The sequence below is a fragment of the Acartia tonsa genome, chromosome 7 (assembly GCF_053477335.1).
Source record: "Acartia tonsa isolate MP-2025a chromosome 7, ASM5347733v1, whole genome shotgun sequence".
NCBI classification, from domain to species: Eukaryota; Metazoa; Arthropoda; class Copepoda; order Calanoida; family Acartiidae; genus Acartia; species Acartia tonsa.
In genome coordinates, this window is record NC_137266.1 from 17,603,893 (window position 1) to 17,626,010 (window position 22,118).

At 30.6% G+C, this 22,118-nt stretch overlaps 1 protein-coding gene across 1 annotated transcript in view; it reads left to right on the forward strand.

Moving 5' to 3' along the window:
* Positions 1-22,118, forward strand: part of LOC145324995 (uncharacterized) — a 94,020-nt gene that overhangs the window by 46,943 nt on the left and 24,959 nt on the right. Inside the window, exons 8-21 of the mRNA XM_080167771.1 lie at positions 1,546-1,609; positions 2,619-2,730; positions 8,584-8,708; positions 12,737-12,877; positions 13,093-13,157; positions 13,290-13,754; positions 14,839-14,929; positions 15,120-15,293; positions 15,862-15,947; positions 16,405-16,502; positions 17,092-17,315; positions 17,698-17,843; positions 18,166-18,246; positions 18,617-18,719. Coding sequence (XP_080023897.1) covers positions 1,546-1,609; positions 2,619-2,730; positions 8,584-8,708; positions 12,737-12,877; positions 13,093-13,157; positions 13,290-13,754; positions 14,839-14,929; positions 15,120-15,293; positions 15,862-15,947; positions 16,405-16,502; positions 17,092-17,315; positions 17,698-17,843; positions 18,166-18,246; positions 18,617-18,719 — 1,975 coding nt within the window. The remainder of the gene's footprint in view (positions 1-1,545; positions 1,610-2,618; positions 2,731-8,583; positions 8,709-12,736; positions 12,878-13,092; positions 13,158-13,289; positions 13,755-14,838; positions 14,930-15,119; positions 15,294-15,861; positions 15,948-16,404; positions 16,503-17,091; positions 17,316-17,697; positions 17,844-18,165; positions 18,247-18,616; positions 18,720-22,118) is intronic.

The following is a 22,118-nucleotide window of genomic DNA, read 5'->3' on the forward strand; positions in this document are numbered from 1 at the left end:
TATATATATATATATTATATCATTAATTCTCATTCTTTTTCGATGAACACTAAACATATACTGCATAATATGCTACATAATATTTTTTCGTTTGTCCATACATAGTTTTGGTGCTTCGCTATTTATGGATATTGTTATCCTTGTTTTCATACTTATTATTCAAAACAAGATTTTAAAAAGAAAATAAAGCAGCCATACATGCTGTACAATACTTTAAAAGTAGTTTTAGTGACCAACACATAGAATGCCTAGACCGTGTCATTCCCCAAGAGAATCTCTTCACTCTTTTGTATGTGTGTGTGAGTGCGTGTTTGTGTGTGTAAGTGCGTGTTTGTGTGGGCGTGTGCGTGTGTGTTTGTGTGTGTGCAAACCTATTTTTTTTTCCAAGTGTGCATTGCTGACTTGGCTAAACTTTTAGGCAATTTTACCAGGGATTACAGATATTTAAAGAGGAGCAAAAAATAATCCATCAAATTTCCTAATTCCTAATTTCATATTACTGAATAAAAACAAGCGATTTTCTTCAAATTGGCTAGTCAAATTAAATCATAATTATAATAGGAGGGGGGAGGGGGGGATTTCGTTAATAATTTTAGATCGGATTCGTTTAAATGGGTATTGGGTAGCCCTGCAGGGTTGGTACTACATTTAAAAATTATGAATGTTAGTGCAATTAAAGTGCTATACAGATTACAGACAGACCAAATACCTTTAAATCACTACATACGAATTTTTTTTAAATCAATGATAAACAAAAATATTCTAGGTATTAACCATTCCTTTTTCCGTGTAATTCTTTGCAACTTTGAAAAGAACATATATATATATTTATATGTGTATAAAAGTGTAAAAAGTAGCTAATACAATAGCCTCTATGGGCCTGTAGGATGCATCCAGGAAGAAAGGATACAAAGAAACAAGGATAACAACATTCATTAAAGCAAAGCTTTACAAATCAAAAATGGGGACAAACAAATAGTGTCAGTTGTGGAGTATTTTTATTATTTTTTTGTGTAGTTAGAGATAAAAAACTTTTAGTTATACAAGTGGTTGCGCCCCTAATTATCTAGGGCCACTGTATTTAAAGGGGCCAGATGTGGGCAAAAATGACCTAAAACTATCCAAAGGCATAATGCTGAAAAGAGAGTAGCCTAAAACCATCCTAGGATCTACGTGAAGATTCCCTAAAAAAGAGAACTCAATCAGTTCTATAGTTATTGAAATCTTAATCTTCAGACAAACAAACCATACACTACTTTATATAATAGGATATGTGCTAGGAATTGCCATCATTAGATTAAGTACTAAGGATAATTCTGTCATATCAATATTTTGTGTTGGTGTTTCAAGAAAGTTTCAAATTTGAGATGGATTATACCCTATCATTACAATCATCTACAAACAATGTCAACACTGATATACCTAAACTCCCTTACAAATAGAGAAACGTACAAAGTAATCCTAAATGTATAATAGGTTCGCTATGAAGATATAACATTGCTTCATTAAAACTTAGGTCATAAAATGTTTTTATTTTTGTTTTAGATGGATGAAAGATGGTGACTTCTTGGATGTTACTTCTATGTCGAAACTTCAACTTATAAATAAGGTAAAATAAGATGAGAAATTTAATATAGATTTTGAATACAGCGAATACTAGTTGGTCTGTTATTCAAGTTAAAGATTGGTATGTGTTGGTTAATATTTATATCCATAGGCTTAATATTTTTTCTTCTATTTTATTACTTAAGTTTTCCCCCTATATTTCTTTTTCTTTCTTTTATTCTTCTTTTTTCTATTATTACCGTTAATTTAAAGCCTTGTTTTAAAAAAATGTCCTTTTTTTCTGAATGAAACAAAGAATTTGAAAACGACGACTGGATGCTTTTTGTCTATTTTATTGCACAATTTTTGTCTCAAAACTTAACTCTTGGTTAGACTTTATTTGAAAAGACGGCACTTACTTAATTATTCTTCATCTAAGTAGATTATATTTTAACCTAGAAAGTTAGTGCATAATATAGTTGAATACTTGAATGGACTACTGTAAATTAGAATTGCTAAATATTACTTCTAATTATAGTTTTAAAAATTTGGTTAGGGGAAATATATTTGTCAGGGGTGATTTATTTTTATAATGTGGGGTTATCCTCCCCTAAAATAGTTATAAACCTTCCCAGTACCAATGTGAAGCAATGTGTAAAGGAAAACCATATCGGTTCAGCGATAAGCAAGATCTTTTAGTGCAAACAGACAGACAAGAATACAAAGAGACATACATCCTATCATTTTATTACAAGGAAATATTTTCCTCTAAAAACATCATCTTCTGAAGTAATTTAGTTTCCTCTAAATCATTATGATTTATTCATTTGTCTAGCTTTAATACAGGCTGTGGTCTTAAATGCAAATTTTATGCTAATTTTAGTAACAAATACACTGCAGCCAGTTTTTTCCTTAAATTTAAGAATTATAACTATTAAAATCTTTAAAAATGTTAGAAATTAAAATCCCACAAAGTTTAATACAAAAGAAACAAATTTATTAAAAAACCATTATACTTGCTCAAAATAAATTGCTGTTGATATTTTGATAAATTACAATGTATTTTGTTTTAGGGTGATCTAGTGATTAGATCAGTGTCCCGGGAAGACAGAGGATGGTATCACTGTACAGCCAGCAGTATTGCTGGAGCCAGGGAGTCTCAACCTGTCCTGCTCACAATTATAGGTAAGGATGGTATCACTGTACAGCCAGCAGTATTGCTGGAGTTAGGGAGTCTCAACCTGTCCTGCTCACAATTATAGGTAAGGATGGTATCACTGTACTGCCAGCAGTATTGCTGGAGCCAGGGAGTCTCAACCTGTTCTGCTCACAATTATAGGTAAGGATTGAATTCATAGACTTCCAAGGTAAAGGGGTAAAGGGTTGTTTTTCCCCCCAAACTTTGAAAACTCTCATTTTACATACCTTAAAACTTTTAAAAGATACATTACCGTTAAAACTATTGATTTCCCTCATTTACCCCCCTTAAAATAAAAAGCTTGGACGTCCCTGATGGTATCATCGCAAATCCAGCAATGTATAATATCCTTGCAATTAATGACTGCCCAATAAGATATCAGTCATTGCAACTTTAATCAAATGACATATAGTCGAAAATAATGAAAAATATTACGTCGCTTACACGATTATAGTACAGTTCATTTTTATTGAACAAAATACATTCTGTATTTAGAGTTGAACAAACCAATGCATTTGTAATATTTTCGTCTATATGGTTTGAAATCTTTAATTCAACACAAACATCTTGAACATTAAGCTACTACAGTAAAATAAATTCAAACATTTTAAAAGTTGGCAGTCTTAACAAAGGATAAGGAACTAAAAGGTTGGAATATCTAAAGTATATTATCCCATGCATGTGTTTAGCTATTTTAATATCTTAAGTTTTCTTCCTAAATAAGTATCTATCATAAATAGGTTACTAACCATCCTAACGCAAGAATTTTGATTCCACTCATGACTTCCAAAAAAAAATTTATGCTATCAAATGGTAGTTTATTTCTATCGCCTTCTATTGCATTATGTGTTTTTATGGAGTTTTCGAAATACTTTTATTTTTTAAAATGTACAACACAAAGAAATTTGTAATATTTCAATCTTTGGAAGCAAAACTTTATTGGTCTTTTTCCTTTGTATTTTTCTTGCTTTCGTTCTAGGTCTACTAGGTTTCAGTAACCAAAAAAGTGTAATTTTTCAACCTTACAGTTGTTAATCCTGGTCTGAGACTTGAACCCATCTTTGTGAAATCTTTCAAACAAAGTTGTCTGGTTTTGAAGGGTAGGATATGTGCAAAGAGTTCTTTTAAAATCAAGCAATTTTTTTTATAGAAAATTCGTGAATTAAGAAGTATTAATAGGTTTAGTAGTTTTGTATAATGAATCTCAATTTAGGTTTTATAATGTCTATAAATCGTTGAATATGGCAAATTTAATTGATCAATAGATAAAACTAGTGGCTACGCCCCTTGATGTCTCTAGGGGCACATAAAATGTTTTCTTTTCAAATTATGTTAAAATTAGCTAGATGGGGTTAGTTATTTTTTTTGCGATTTTTATTGGAAGGGTGGTGTTACCCTCCACCGAAATAGCTATAAACCTTCCCAGGACTTAAAAGAAGCCTTATTTTACAGGAAAACCATATCGGTTCAGCGGTCAGCCGATCCTTCGGTACAGATAGATAGACAAACAGAGAGTTACACGGAAACCATGTTCCTTTAAGGATTGCCCAATTTGTTCAAGATTTATAGAGTAGCTGCACTCCTAGAAACTGAAGCAACTAAAATATTTTCATATTTCTTCAGCTAATTTTAAATAAACTTAATATTATTACAGCAAAGCCTTTTAAAATACAATCTGCTGAAAGAAAAATGTTTGGGGTTGTCTAAAAATGCTTTCGTTTAGTAGAGCAATAAGAATTCTTTTCCTCATACTTTTCTACAAAATAAAATTTACAGAATGTAAAATTTAAGAAAATTTATTATGGGAAGGGATAGAGATAGATAACTCCTTAGAGAGTTTTAAACTTTATGTATTATTTTTATATCTCACTGCTTATAATTGAATACTTTATTTTCCTTTTCGAGAATTTTAAGACTTTCTTTTAAAAGTAGATAAGAATGCTTTCGAAAAATGTATAAAAAGACATAGAAATTGAATTGTTTAGATTTAAATCAAACAAACTGTTATTTTATTGAGTAGCTTCTTTAAGATAGGGTCTCTATATTCTGGAAGGGCAGAAAATAGCCTGAAACAATACACATATTTATTTATAAAAATAAATTAGTCTAAAACCCTCTCGGACCTATAAGAAGCTTCACTGTAAAGGAGAACCATATCGGTTCAGTGGTTAGCGACATCCTTCGCTACAGACAAAAAGCTTAATACTTTATATAATAGAATTCAGATTTCACATATATTTTCTTCAAAATCATACTATAAACCTAAAATATTATGTTTTACGGTCAAATTTGTAGTGATTTTTATATTCTTTGCTTTTATATGATCCGAGCATAAACTAAATTGAATGGAAACTTTACTTTTAAAACTACATGAGGTACAGTAATATAGGTAACATATTTTTTACACAGGCGAATAGAATAAATATTTAAGAATAGATTAGGCAAGGGTTTAATATGTCTTTTAAGTTTTAAGAATTGCATGTAATCACACAAGGGTGTTCGTCTGTCTATTTGAGAACGTTTCATTCTTATTTGGTGAGGTTAGGTTAGGATAAATTGAGTACAATGAAGACCCTTATTGTTAGGGCACTCAGGGTTAGATTCACCCCCCCCCCCCCCACCCAAAGAGTGTTAGAAATAAAAGAAAAAAATGTCCCCCTACCCTCATTTTCAATTCATTAAAAGTACTAAAGGAAGTAAGGTGGTGCGGAGGGTTCTATACTCTTTAGGCACCCTGAGGGAAAGCACCTATTTTTATCAAAGAATGATGCTTATAATTCCTGAAATTAGTCTGGGAGATTCTTTGCTGGAGAGACAACAAATCAATTTTATCTGTGTAATAAAACTGAAAGGCCAATGTTGTTAAATCTCATAAAGTAGAATTAACATCGTCTGTAAAAATTCTCTTCTGAATTTAGAAAAGTTTATTATAGTACTAGCGGCTACTCCCCTAGAGGCCTCTAGGGGCACTTGAGGAGGGGGGGGAGTCGAATTTTATAACCCAATTTATTATTTTGGATTTTAAAAGAAAAAGTCAGAATAAAAAATTTTGGGGGGTGAAATTTTTTTTTTTAGGGGGGTGGTATTTTTTAGGGGGGTTTGGGGTGTCCCACCCCCCTAGAAAATAGTTATAAACCTTCCCGGGACCTATGAGGAGAACCCGATCGGTTCAGCGGTTAGCAAACAGACACACAGACAAAGAGACATCCTGTTACTTTAGTATTAAGGATTAATAGAGATTTTGAGTGATAAGACAATGAACGATAAATCTATATACATCCTCCATGATGATAAAAATTGCTCTTTATAGAAATATAATTATTGACAATACTAGTTAGGACCCAGGTTTTCAAAATTTAATGAAAGGATTTAAGCCAACGAACGAAAGAACGCGTTTTAAATCTTTTGGTAAAATTCAAAGATAAAATGTCCCCTCTATAAAAGAGATAAAGAGAGAGAAATATAATAAAAGAAGAAAATGATCGAAAAAATGCAATGGTTAAAAATTGACATTAATTAATTGTAGAAAGTGATAATTTTTATTACAGGCCGATTGACCATCAAATTTGCATTTGAATGTAGCTTCATCGCTTAAAATCCTGGAAGGTAAAATGATAAAAATCAACCAAACCTTTTGTGGTGGGAATTAACTTTACTCATCTTTAATCATTTAATAAATTTATCATGATATTAGATGCTCACGTTTTGATTCTATGTCTAATTTATTTATTTTCTATTGTGTTATGGTTTTATTTGTTTGATTCCAAAACCTTTTATATTTTCTCCTATTGTAATTAGGGCACTTCCTAATATGAGAATCATAATATTAAGCAGAGCATCAATTCAATTAGAATGATTGGAAAAGTGTTGAAGCTCTATGTACACTTTCATCTGTTCTCAATGAATTATTAGTTGGTTTTATATGAATTAGAAAATAAATTTAAAAAGCATTTTAGATCTAATACCATAAAGTTCAAAAACATATAAGGAGACTATTTTTTCCAAGTTATTAATTTCTGGTATAATAACTGTACTTGACATAATTAATCTAACCCTAGCAATGTGTGTTTGTATGTGTGTGGTTGTGTGTGTGTGTGAGTGTGCTTTTATTATTCCCTTCTCATCAGGGAGGGAGGGGACATTGGACTATAAATTATCCTGGTGCCCAAAGTTTAATAACACTTACTCCTTTGCTAAAAAAATAAATTTTAGTTGGTTTCAAACAAGAAATTCTGATTCATTTTGTTTATTGTAATTAGGGATGAACATCAATTTATCGTCCATGGTCTTATCCCTTAAGACCCCTGCTTCTCATTTTCTCTTTATATGTGTGCACTTGAAAACATCAAAAGACTAAAGAACAGGTATGAAATAGGCGCACAGTCAGAAAAAAATAGTAAAAATAGACTTTAAGAAATAATTCTTATAAAAAAGTAACAGGATCATTGTCTTTCTATACCGCTGAACCGAAATGGTTCTTCTTTCCAGTGTAGCTTCGTATAGGTCATGGGAGCGTTTAGAACTATTTTGGGGGAGGGTACCCCCTAAAAATATTTTAAGTACCGCTAGGCAGTAGGCTGTGCCTTTGGCGTAGAAAACATGAATAAAACAGCTGATCTGACAAATTATTTCTCAGCATAGACATTTTAAAAGAAAGCATTTTAAAGTGCCTATAGAGGCTTCTAGTATTGTGATAGACAATTCAGGGATCTTAATGGATAAGACAAAGTGCAGTGAATCGATGTACATTCTTCATGATTCTAAAAAAACAACGAATAAAGGAACATGCTTATAAAACTTTGGGTTCCATGAAAATTTATGACACTTTTCCCTATATCCTACTGTAAAAAATTCAATTGTAAAATCTAATTTTATAATGGATAGTAGGAAACAACAAAAAAGAGGGAAGCATGGACGGACAGTTAGGATAGAGGAGAGAGAGTAGTAGTATTCAATTAGATAATGGAAATGAAAAAGATGAAAAGTTTTATCCCAGATTGTTTTATGCTTCTTATCTTTATACAGGTGGTTTACCTACTAGGGTTCGACACCCGCAAACTTTATGTTCAATTGGTAATGGTATGCGGCTTAGGATTGTTTAATAGTTGGAACTCATTTGTAATTATGTTTTGTGTGAATTAGAAACAGTTTCAGAAGTAAAATGTGGCTTTATAAAGATCTTTAAAAACATTTCGATGGTAATATTTTCAAGTAAAATTTTAATTATCTAACAGCCATCAGACGTTCTAAAAAAGTATCATTGATCTAGTTGCAGTTAAGGATTTTTTGTTACTTGCTATCATAATGTTATGTATATTGATGAAAAAACAAACAATTCCAGCTATTTGATTTGTTAAAAAATAGCAGCTATATACAAATGTGGCTGCTAAGCCTTGGGTTTACACATCATACAGGTTTTACTTTCAAAGAAAAATTAGTTTAATTAGAGTGAGAGAGAGTTGGTTACCCAAATCTTGTTGATGGAATTATCTTCTTAGAAAATTCTTTTCATGTGGAGCCTTGTATTCAATTTAATTATTATTATAGGATACTTAGAAAATACACAAACAAAAATTTCTTTTTAATTAACAAAAAGTACATCCCACACTTTTTATTATATTTTTTAATGTGAAATTTTTGGTGGTTATTTCTTCAAGAGGCAATTCCTCTTTTGAGGTCGGAGGTACCTTATCAAACCTTGCCCCAGATCTCTATGAAGCTTCAATGTAAAGGAGAACAATATCGGTTCTGCTTACAGTGAGATCCTTTAAAACACAAACACAGTCAGACATACATTCTGTTACTTTTATATAGGAATTTATAATTGATTATTTTTTTAGAATCTCCCTACTTCTTGGTGGCCCCGCAGGATACCATCACAGTAGCTGGAGCTGATATTGTCCTGGAGTGTCAGGTTGGAGGGGAGCCCACCCCACAGGTCACTTGGTCCAGAGCTAGCCACCAGGTAAATATATTACTTTGATTTTTAAAAGCGAAGCTTTTCCATAATTAGGGTCGGTCCGTCCGTCAGGGACAGTTAGATCTTTTCGTTAATTTAAACAGGTTAGAATTGTTCTATCGATTTCAAACATTTAATGATTATCCCTAAAAACAATTAGTTACGATTTAGAAAGCGTAGCAACTCTATGATTGTTACCAGATAGTACGTATTTTTTTATTAAAATAAGGTACAATATTATAAGTGAAGCATCTCTATAACCAAGTACTAAGAATGTAAGTAATTCCTTAAACAGTATCCTGTATTTAAAATTTTTTGCAACGAATTTACTCATAATATTGTTTAGACTTATGCATTAATATTCTGCTTTATTAGTTCTGCCATACTTGTTATCCTTATATATTAAACTGTTTTTAACCTATTTTTTAATCATTTATCAAAAATATACTATGACACCAGTAGAATCAGACTGCAGAGCCCAAATTTGAATTAAGTCCCCAATAAACTTTTTTTGGGGGATTTAAAAATTAATTTTATATGTTGCTGTGATCATTTTGACGGAAGCAAAAGCAACTTTTAGTTTGGGGTTAAATTGTTTCTTACAGAACAATTTTATATGATTCAGTTTATATCAATACAATAATAAAAAAAATCTACTCTGTTCGATGGAATTAATTTTTTTTCTAAAACAATCAATTTAAGTAAAAAATTTAACATAATACAATAAAACACATAATGCTAAAGTTAAACCAATAAGATTTCTTGTTTCATTTCAATAATTCATAATTTCCGAAAGAGTGTTTTCACAAAGTGACTTATTTACAATGTAGTTAAATAATTTTTATGATTTTATAATTAAGATGAAAAGAATAAAAACTATACACCTAAAAGATACATACTTTTTAAAAATATTTAAAAAAATAAGTTTGAATAATCTTATTTTATATCATATTTGTATATGTGTCAAAAATAATTTTGTTGTATTGCATAAACATTTGTTGACATCATGTCATCTTGTCATCAAATTTAACCCTTTACAGCCAATTTTGATGTGTTTAAAATAGGTGAACGAACACAAACATGTCAATGTTAATTCATTGGTATATTGTAAAGATTTAACTTTTTAGTGAATTTTTATAGTAAAATCACAAGGCCTAATTTTACTCTATACCAGAATACAATATTTATGAAGCAAAACACTCTAAAAGCTACGAATTTTACCCAAATAAAAAAAAGACCTTTTGCTTGGGTCAAAATGACCACGGCAACAGTAAATATTAATATTTAAATCCCCCCAAAAAAGTTTATTGGGGACTTAATTCAAATTTAGGCTCTGCAGTCTGATTTTACTGGTGTCATAGTATATTTTTTATATACGTTTTAAAAATAGGTTAAAAACAGTTTAAGAATACATAAATAAAGAAAAATTTTCAAATTAAACAGATTAAGAAAATAAAAAAATATCAGTAATTGTTATCAAAACAACAATAATTTAAAATATCATGTTTACATTTCAATTGCATGCATTCAAGTACTTATTGTCATAAATTATTATTGCAGTGCGAGGAAAAATTTCATAAACTTAGAAAATTTAGGGTTTTGAAATAATTATGATAGTTGGAAAATCATATTATTCTCATAAAAGAAGATAATTACATTGATTTAGAATATATGACAAATTAAAATTGTTTTTGTTACTGAAGAAAAACTTTCTGTCTGCTTATTAATGTCTTTACATATTTATAAGTTACTTCCTGCTTTTTAGTAAAACTCCAAGCATAAATATAAATCTATGTTAAACAAATATGATTGTTTTTGATTGATAAAATTAGCCTAAACTCTTTTCCATCAGGGAAGGAGAGGAAAATAGGAAGAGAATAAAACTTTACCCCGATACTATAACTTAAATTAATATAATAATAACTCGGGTCAGAAAAACTTTCATCAAACAATCAATCCCTGAATTTCAATATATCTCCAAGTCATTCTAGTTTTTAAATAAATAGTTATGACAGAAATGCAACTCTGTAAACGGGCAATTTTTTCTCATTCAATTATTTTAAATAAAGCTGACTTTTGATATATATTGAACTGATTTCTGCTGAAAACGCAGCTATCTATAACTAGAAAGAATTAGATCATTGCAAAGGTTAGTAAAATTACACTTGTGTCTAATATTATCACTGTACAATAATTTACTGTCCTATCTTGAACAAAAAATGTAGAAAAAATCTTTGTCTACCTGTTCAATCATTTTAAAAGCCAATATATGTTTTATAATAAAAAGATAGCAATCATGATAAAACAAAAAAAAACATTTGAAGCTACTTATCATAATTTTGTGTAGCAATTCAAATCAATATTGTCAATTAGATCCTCATAAATAAAATTTGATTTGTTTTAAATTCTGACAACTAGAGGCTTCAGAGAGAAAGGGATAATAAAAGATTTGGAAAATAAGGAAAGTTTTTGTATAAGCAGCGCTGCAATAACATAAAACACTATTAACAAAGCTAAAAAATATACTGAACAGGTTTTAGGCTATCTTTCTGCTTTACCTACCCTTTAAAGCTCTTCTTCTAATTAAAAAAATTATATTACATTTAATTAAATTGTTAGTTTTTATTAACACAATGCAATTTTAAAATTATTCATTTATTTTTTTATTCCTGATTCAACCAAAAGCTGCCCATGCTAAAATTTTGCATTTCTAAATTGTGCTCAATAAATTTTCCAAAACAATTAATTTATTCATATTTTAAATTTTCCTGCACTCAGATTTAATTGATGGATGGGGTACAAACAATATGTTTAATCAGCTGCAAAAAAATAGTTTTACAATGGATATAGAATATCCGTGGATATTATGACAAGGGAAAAGTTGTCGTCAATTTAGGTTGCTGAAACTCTGTTATTGGTCATCAGGAAAGGATGGGATGGGGTAAAGGGGGTGAATGAAGGGTTTGGTTATTTTAGCCTGTTGTGAGTTTTATTTTATTAGAGACCATGAAAATCTTGAGAGATATCCATATAATAAAATATCCATTATTTTAACTTGATACCTTTCCAAGAAATTTAGATCAAATCATTTTAAAATAAAACTTCTTTTAAAAACATAACCGATTAAAAGGTACAGTAAGACAGACAAACATACATATTTACAGATAGATAATATTTTAAAGTAAAACTAAAAACAAACCGTTTTAATATTTTCTTTATATTTCTTTGCATTTATGCAGAAAAATTATGTCATTATTCATTTGCTTATCGTACAGACATACAGCAAAAACAATTTGCAAATATGAAACATTTGTATAAACAAATAATTGAATCTAGAAAATTGCAGGGATAAGGGATAAAAAAACAAAAGATAAGTTGATCCTAACATTAGAGTAAAACACTAGAAAGAGAAAGGGTTAAATAACTGTATCTCCCCATCGCAACCACCTATCGCAATCTTTCTATTGGGTCATTGAAAAGCAACCAATGGTGTCGCTTATATTAACACAGCCAGGTAGCAGAAAATAATTTAGAAGCAGACAAAAGAGGTCTTTGAAAAAGGAAGGGAGGTAGTTGTCTGTATATGAATCTATACTATAGATCTGGTATCCTAACGAACAAAGATAGCTTTTTAATTGTGAATTATAAAGGATATTTAGCTTTATTGTGCAACTATATTAGCTTCAAAAATCCATGAATAAGTCTTTTTAAAAATTATGTTTGTATAAATCTATTCAAATTTATACTTATAAGTTTTCTTTTGGAAAAATGAAAAGAGTTATTTTATTTATTCAATAGTAATTGAATTCTAAATTGTACAATTATGAAACTCAATGCTTCAAAAGAATTTATCTTTTTTCTTATAATTCGTTTCGATAATATAAATATAAATGATTTAAACAAGTATGATATTAAAATATGCTTTTTTTCTTTTTTTCTTTGTTTGAGAACTGAACATCTTCTTTATAACTCACTTTGTCTGATTGTCCATTCCATGTTTTTTGTGCTTCATGACTTATTTATTTATTTATCAGGAGTTGACAGACTACATGAAGCAGGTAGCAGGACAAGGACTGGCAATCATGAATATCCATCCCCAGGACGAGGATATCTATACCTGTGAGGCCAGTAATCCTGGCGGTCATATCAGCTGGACTGCCAGTCTTTCTGTACAGGTAGTTTACTTTGTATACAAGTTACTTAAAAGTATATACCCTTAATACCCTTCCCTTTCCCCCTATTTTTTAGGTCATTTTTGAAAAAAAGCATATATAGTTTTCACTTCTTTCATTGATACAAAAAAATATTGAAATATTTTCCATTAGTAATTTTCTATGGTCACTTAGATCATGATTAACAATCAGTTTTTTATATCTTGATTTTATTTCAGGAGCCACCAGTTATTACTGTAAAACCTTCAGCCCATCTTCAACCAAAATTGTATACTTCATATAGGTAATACTTTTTTGACAAGATATTTGAAATAAGATCAAAGATTTTATTTTTATGTGAAATCTAAACTGTCCATTTTCCTGTAGCTCACAAATTGACGCAAAACAAGAGGATAACTATATTCAACATTTTTAGATTGGACTGTGTAGTAGCTGGAAGTCCCAGCCCTAAGGTAATGTGGACCAGAGAGGAGGATGGTGTGAGCTGGCATCCTGGCATGGACCATGGCCCTGTCTACATGGCCCGCAACAACAGCCTCATATTTGTGAACGCCAGCAGCCTGGAAAACGGAATAAGCGGCCATTACTCATGCATCGGGGTCAACACGGCTGGCTCGGCCCTGGAACGCTCACAAATAATGCTCTTTGATCCGAGTGATTTTGGCGGGAGCGATGATAAAAATGGCGAGAACGAAATTGTATCCCCCGACCATTCTCAATATTATCATATAGCCACGGACAATGACCTAGCATCGGCGAGGATCGCCCTAATGGAGAAAACTGTGAAAATGAGGAATTTAGGGGCGGAGTCGGCGCACGGATTGAAGGTGACCTGGCAGGCAGACCAACAGGTCAAGTACCTGGATGGATATCATATTAGGTAAGCAAACCTTCCGTCTTTTCCCCTCCTGTTCATTCTGAATAGCGTTGTAATATTTAAGTAGTTTATGTCTATCAGTTCGAAGTTAATAAAATTATTAATAAAAAACTTAAAGATATATATGCTATACACTTTACTTTAACTTTACGTGAACCTAATTTTGTTTTCATATCTGCTCATAATTTAATTTTTTGAATACTATTAGTTGGTTTGGTCTGGGCATAATTGTCCTTTCTTTTAACATACATGCCTTCTTTCACTGTAAACTTATGATATAAAGTTAAAATTAATACAATAAAAAAGTAAATGAACAAACAAACTACGAAATAAGTAATTACATCCAGTAATTTATAAACTTTGAGTATTTCTTATGTAAAGCAAACACCAAATTGGACCGCATAATATTAGTTCCATTATTTGTATAGCACAAATGATTTTTTAGAGTTTTTGTTTTTTCCAGTACGCTCATTTATAATGATCTTTTAACGTTCTGAATCTAAAATTGCAATTATTCTGAAAATAACATTTATTTATATTGTAAAAATTGAATTCTGTGCAAATCTCAAAATGATTTTGTCGGCCATAAATTAAAGCAAACCCTGAGAGGAAAGTTAAAGTTTGTAATTGAGAAACTTGTGATGAATATAATGTTAGATACACTGTATATGTAAAGTCACACAGGGTGTACAACAAAAAATTAGTCATACAGGATTTCTAGCAAATAAACATGCAATCAATGTAGTATGTAATTGTAGGCATACAGGGTGTCCAGCCAAAAATCTTGTTATCAATATGATATGAAGTCAAGCAGGGTGTCCATCATTAAAATTTGTATTAATTTTAGACATAAGGGTTGCCAGCAAATAAACTTGTAGTCAATGTGATATGTAGTCATACAGGGTGTCACCAAATAATCATAGTATCAATAAAATAGACATACAGAGAGTGTTACAAATAAACTTATTACGTTGTGTTTAGCAATCTAAAATTTATTGTCCTTTTGACTTTTTACGAGCATTTAACATATCTTGTATTATGTTCAACATTATCTTTTTTAATCATTAAAATTTAAATATTTTAACAGGTATAGAGAAGCTGGCAATTCTAGACTCGAGTTTACAAGTGTCAAAGTTCTTCATGCAGCTGCTAGCAGTTATAGTCTAAATAGACTGAAGGTTAGTTGAATTTTTTATCATTTTAAGTCTAACAAAAACAAAAAAAAAGGTTTCGGGTTCAAGTCCCTCTAGACTTTCTTTAGACTTAAGATCTAAAAAATAGCTGTAATGTCAAGCATATCACTTAAATAATAAGAGATATCCTACCCTTTTTGATATATCAAAAACTTATGATTATAATTTATTTTAGCCAAACACAGAATACGAGGTGTTCATAATCCCATTCTACAAATCTGTCCTCGGGCTGCCATCTGCCATCCGGTTGGGTAAAACCTTGGCAGCCCTGCCTACCCAGGCTCCAACTATTGTGAATGCCACAGTTAGCTCAGCTGGCATACTGTCTGTACACTGGACTGGAATACAGGTACAAAATATTTATTAAAATTTTGGTTGTACGGACTTCAAACCTCGCTAGGGGAAAACTGATCAACTGAAAATTGATTAACCATTTTTCCGAAGTTGTGCGACAGATAACCCAACTATTGCAAAAGCTATTTTCAAATTTGGATTTTTTTGGAAGTTTGAAGCTATTTTAGCTAGTAGTAAATATTGAGATAGGATGTGGGTGATACGTACAAAATCGGAAGCTAAGATTCAACTGACCGGAAAACAAACAAATTTCCAACCAATTAGTTTAGATTAAAAAGCAGCATTTTAAGAAGCAAAGCTACTCTACAATTTTTAGATTCAGTGAATTGGTTTGTAGGTCTCTAATGGAAATTAATATTGTTCAAATTATAAATGTAGAGTTTCTCTGTGGGAAGATTTATTTAATGTTCACTGTTTCCCCGTTATTTATTTTTATAGAATATTCATAAAAGTTCGTATAGAGTAATGTCCTAAAATAATAAGTGATTGTTTTGAGCCTAAGAGACCCTGAAGGCTAGAAGCTCAGCTTCTAACACTTATATAATTGACATATAATTTTATAGGTTGAGCATGCCAACGGCATACTGGAAGGCTACAAAATAAGAATCAATTCATCAGAAAATGAACTTGCAAATCTTGTTGTTAGTCCAGGAAAGATAGATTAGATTTTTAATATTTTTAAAGAGTTTTTTATTTACACTATTTTCAATTGACGAATAATTAATCTTCACCATTTTTTATGCATAAAAAACCTAAAATTGGTGCCTAAAGAATTAAAATCACTTTATTCATTAGTTTGGCTGAAAAACTTTAGGTATTTTCATTGAATTTGACTGTTTGGTTCAAAACTTATAGTGTTTTAAATTTTCAATAAATGATTTATTCACAGAAGGCATTGTTTATCATCATGTATTTCATTTTATCATACATTGTATTTTCCCTTAAGATCTCTCATAATTAGGAATAAAAGAAAGGTTTGTTGATTTATGCAATACTGACATTAGTTCAATATCTCTCTCTATGTAAATTGTAAATAATATAATAACATTAATTTTATATCTCTGTAAAAAAAATCTACTAAAAATCTAAAAAAATCTTCTAAACCAAGGAGACTCATTTGCAAGGATTGACATCAAAGATCTTGACTTGGATGTTCTACAGTTTATCTACATTGAAATTGCTGCCCTTAACAAGGCTGGATTAGGTAAGTACGTCCAAACTAGTAGCGCAGCTTCTTTATAGATTTAAATACTAAATACGGCTAAAGAAAAATATTTATTGTTATTTAAAATTACAAAAATGTTGACTAAAGAATTTTCTAAAATATTTTTATGGAATAGTTTTATTAGGTCATAAAAACACATTAAAGAATGTTTAGATTACGTTCCAAATTGTTGAAATTATTTTAATGTGATTTTAAAAAGTTGTCAATTGTGTTATCTAGTTTGGAGCAAAAGTTAGAAATTAGTATGATTGTGTTTAAATAAGTTCTACTTTTTGCACATAATTTGGAGGTTTTCCTATAAGCACGAAAAGTAAAATTGGGGGGGGGGGGAGTATTTTATTAGCCTATCCCCTTCAGGGCTACCCTGAACCCAATACAACCTAACCTAACGTAATCCGAGTAAAATACATATTTACAAAAACTACCTACATTCTATACCAAAATACTACATTATTTTTCCATTCTAAATATGAGGGGGTGGTGTTTTCTGCTCGACAAGACATTAAGAGGAAACTACCACCAAATCTACTATTTTATATTTATTTGTTAATATCTTTGATATGTTAAGGTCCATTTTCCCCGCCGGCAAAGACAAATATCAATCTCAACGTGATCTACAGCTCTTTGTTCAACCTTGGCGCTGACGGTTCTGGCGGAAGCGGCGGTGGAATTGCCGTTAATACAGATGGTGGTGAGCCAGTCTGGCTTGGCGCTGTAATCGCATGTTTGGTGGTCGGTGTGGCGGGAATCGTTGGAATGGCCACGTTTTACCGTCGAAAATTGTCTAAACACCAGGAAAGTTTCATGTAAAAATTTCTATATCTTTCTTTTGTCTTTATTATTTTCTTTTTTTAAATATAATGTGTCACGCAGTTTTCTATTAAGTTTTATTATTTTAAGTTAATAAACAAGATTTATTTAGATAAAAAAGACAATATCTGAAAATCGTTATAATTCATAGAACATTACTGACTTAACAACTTTGGAGACTTTTATTTGATTTTGATTGGAAGGTTCATTAAGTTTTTTGTCCAAACGTTTCAACCACTAATTGTAATCTATAAAAAATGGTAATTTTGTGTATCATCACTAGAGATATACATCAATTTATCAACCATTGTCTTATCCCTTTAAATCCCTGAAACAAAATACATGAAACATTACAAACAAACTGCAGGTATACCTGGAGAAATCTACATCCAGCAGGATCCTGGCAGCAGACTCACCTCCCAGCAAGGAACAAAGTCTCTGGATAGACCGGAGGTGGGGCACAGAGGATAGTGGCGAGGGGTCGAATGCCTCCGATAAACGTCTTCTTGGGTAAGTACAGAAGCTTTACAAAGTGTTTTATCGAAGCTTTTTATAGTGCCTATAAAAAATGACGGCATACAATACAAATAACCAATAATAGGTCGATACACATACTAAATTATAAATAGCCTGTCAGTATAAATTTTAATTGACCAATGGTAAGCCAGTATTACGTCATTTTTTATAGGCACTATATTAAGCTTCTGCTTTATTTTAATTAGCATTACAAAGTAAAATAGCAACATATGTATGGCAAAAGCATTAATTAGATGAGAGAAAAGTTAGCTGTGCTGAAAAGTATAATAGCTTTAAAAAAAAATTTCTATTTCAGTTCTGTAGATCCCTATTCTGAAAATGAGTATGCCTATATTGACAGGGCTAAGTTGGCTTCATTTGCGGCTCAAGCTTCGAGGTAAGACTATATTGTTGTATTATATTTCATTCTAATAGGGTTAAGAAAATGAATAATAAATCTCTTTGTGTAGTTTTCAATTAGTGGTTAAAACGTTTGGCGCTCAACTTAATGTATCAATCAAAGTTCAATTAAGTCCCGAAAGTTTTGAGCCAACGAATAAGAAAACATTATTATAATAACTATATCACTAGTGAAATAAACAGACCAATGTCCCTTCTCTCCATGATTTCATGCGGTTATGTCTTAGTCTTAATTATTAATGGTCTAATCAGACAATTTAAATACTTGAAATTAGATTTTCCAGGAAGTTAACTTAAAACATTAAATAGACATACGAAATAAGGCAAATAAGGATCATTTAATTTAGGTCAAAATCAAGTACAGAGTTAGGACCCGAACTGGCACCCTATGCCTCAACAGATATTCTTCGTTCACAGATGAATGGATCCATATATAACAACAAATATTGTGTAAGTATATATTATTTTAATGTTATTGTAGGTGTTTTATAAAAGTAGGTAAAAACCTGCCCGAAACCAATTTAGAGCTTCCCTAATAATGGGAATTAAACCAGAAAAACTAAATAATTTTCTAATAGTAACAGGATTTCTTGATTCAGTCTGTCTTATTTCTCGTTGACCGCTGAACCGATATGGTTCTCCTTTATAATGTAGCTTCTTATTGGTCCTGGAAATGTTTATAGATATTTTGGAGGAGAGTTTAACCACTTGCCTCTAGAAAAAATAGTTCCATAAAAAAATAGTTGAAAATTGGTCGAATAGAGGCCTCTAGGGGCTTAGCTTATATATAATAATTAAGTATAGATTAAGAGCCAATTTACTATTTCGGGGAATATAAATATTGTTTAGTTATAATTGCTGAAATCCAAATTCTTTTGTTAATAAAGTTTATTTTCTTGTTATCTCTGCCAAAATAGTTTCTCTTCTATTGTTAACTTTACCCCTCCCCTTTGAGTTGGTTTCTAAAAATATTAAGAACACTTCATTCAATACTCTTTAAAGTAATATTTGAATTGTGATTAGTTTCTAAACATAAATCATAGAACCATCTCTTGTCTTATATCATTTATCTCCCCTATTTCTTCCACTTTTCTGTGTGGGTCTATAAACTTTGATAACATCACGAATAAAAGGCGTTTGGAATATGAAAATATTTTAAAACTTATTTCTCGTATTCATTCGAATCCGGTGGATAGGAACCGGTTCTCATCCATACGAAAAAACTATGTCTAGCATCGTATTACATCCAGCTTTCTACGAATATAGAAATGTACAATCATAAGATTAAAACCAGTTCTTTTAGCACTTTCTTTTTAGTACTTTCTATATCCGCGGAAAGCCGTTTATAATACGATGCGAGAAATAACTATTAACACATTCAATGTTTTTATATTTTCTATTCATGTTATTATCCTATTTATCTGATTTTTGGTATACTGATTCCTAAGACATCAAAGTACAATGTTATCAGTAAAGCATCTCCATAGTCAAGTCCTAAAAATGTAGGTATATTCTTAAACAGTATCCTGTATTTAAGCAGTTTTGCAACAAATTTACTTACACTTTTGTTCAGCCTTGTACAAATAAATTCTGCTGATTCAGTTATGACACTTTACAAGTGTTAATGTTCGTTTTTCCGACTGTTTTAGAACTTTGGTTTTCTGGATATTGTCATCCTTGTTATGTATGTAATGAACATTAGAAAAGTCCTAGAACAAAATTTCCACATATTTAACATTTCTTTATTCTTGAATAATACAAAGTTAGCAAATGATTAATTATTTTCCAAGAAAGTCTCTTACTCTGTTACAAGGATTGTTTAGCTCAAGATTTGTAATAAACTAATTAACAACCAATAATTATATTGATAAATTACACTTTAGAAACTTAAATAACAAAAAATGTTATCTAAATCATATCATGGTCTAATTTTGAATAGTTTTCAGATAAAAAGAATCCTAGGAATCTTTACCAAAATAATAAGCGTTATATATTTAATAAAATTCTACAAAATCACCTTTTACCTTAGCCATACCGACAGACGTACAGAAACAAACAGTGAGTTATAGAGAAACAAAGAAAATATTTCAGTAATTACATAATTACATGTAAATTTGCTGGATGTGTAAGTGCCATAGCCCCTTATACAGTTGATTCTCTCTTTAGTCAGTATACCATTTAATTGCACAAATATTTTTCTGAAGTATATCTGAAAAGCAAAGCCTATTTTTGGTTTTCTAACCTTAGAATATATGAATCTTAGTTTACATATATATTTTCACATATAAATATAAAGGGGAGGGAAAGATAAAGGATATTAATAATTTCAAGGAAGGTTAACCATAGTATGGCATTAATTATATTAAGACGGAGAAGAAAAAACAAGTATGGTAATATTTAGAAAGTAAAGGCTGCCAAAAACAATAATATTCATCTTTTTCATTGGCAAAATTACTCCCTTTTATAATCACAAGCGGCTTTGCCCCTAGCCTCTTGGGGCTTTGCCCCAAGAGATGATAAAAAAAGTTAAGGTGAAATTTGTAAGAAAAAAAAATAAGAAGGACCAAGGAAATTTTCTAAAAAAAGGACCAAGGGTATCTCCTACAAAAAAAAATGTGGAGGGATTTTTGTTGTTATTGGGGGTGGGGGGGGGGGGTTGGGGTGTCCCACCCCCCAAGAAAATGGCCTAAAACCACCACAGGACCAGTAGGTATATTCCCTGAAGAGTAGAATCCGATCGGTTCAGTGGTTACCGAGATCTTAAGCTTCAGACGGACGGACGGACGGACAGACGGACAGAAATCTTTGTATTATAGATATCTTAGAGAAACCTTTACTAGAACAAAAATAAAAGTAAACATTAAATTTATGTTTTATTCTTAGTTATAAAATATTTCCCTAAAAGAAATAAAGAAACTTAAATTTTATTTTATTATGTGTATTTAGATATTTTAACATAGTGTTAAAGTATATAGTTTAATTCAAACTTTCCTAAACCTTTTCCACCTTGTTACAGTTTCTAGGTAAAAGAGATAAGTAACTGAACTACTTTCTTTAACAAAATATATGTTAGATAGATATTATTTTTGGTATATTGGGCAACAAAATGAGATTTATAAATTAACCAATCATAGTAAATTTATGTAGACGGTTTAAAGACGCATGTCAATTTTCAGTCGTATCTATTGACATGCCTTCTAAACTTAGTTAAATTTGGGACTTATTTAATCAACTTCTTTTTCTGAAGGAATTCCATTATCTAACCCTTTTTAATCCTTAATAGATCAGATTACATTTATTACACATAGATTTACTCCCCAGAGGTACCACGGACTTTTATCACGTTAGGGTTTGGAAACTAGACAAATAAGTATTTCATGTAATATACCAATTGATGCAAAAAGTATAGTTCATTTCCTTTTTTAGTAAGGTTTTTAAGGTGTCTATTTTAAATATAATCAGGTTTTTCATATTTCAACGTGGCGAAATCAGCGGATCCCCTAATACATACTTTATTCTAATTTACATATTTCATCAAACATGCATCATATGTCCATTCTCTTACAAAAATATTCTTTTAGCTTTGCCTTTGTATATTCTTTTTCACTTATTTCATATAAAAAATCTTATATTTCATAAAATACACCTAAAAACCTTTTATTATTATATTACTTTTTTTATAATCAAATAATATAAAGTTCGGATAATGGTTTATGAAAATGTAATTATTTTACTTTCAGTTTAACTTTATAAAAAAATCCTTTATATATTGTAGGGGAAACGAATAGGGTAAAAATAATTCGTCTTTATTTGCCCTATCCATTCCGTTTATTTTGTTTTTGCACGTTT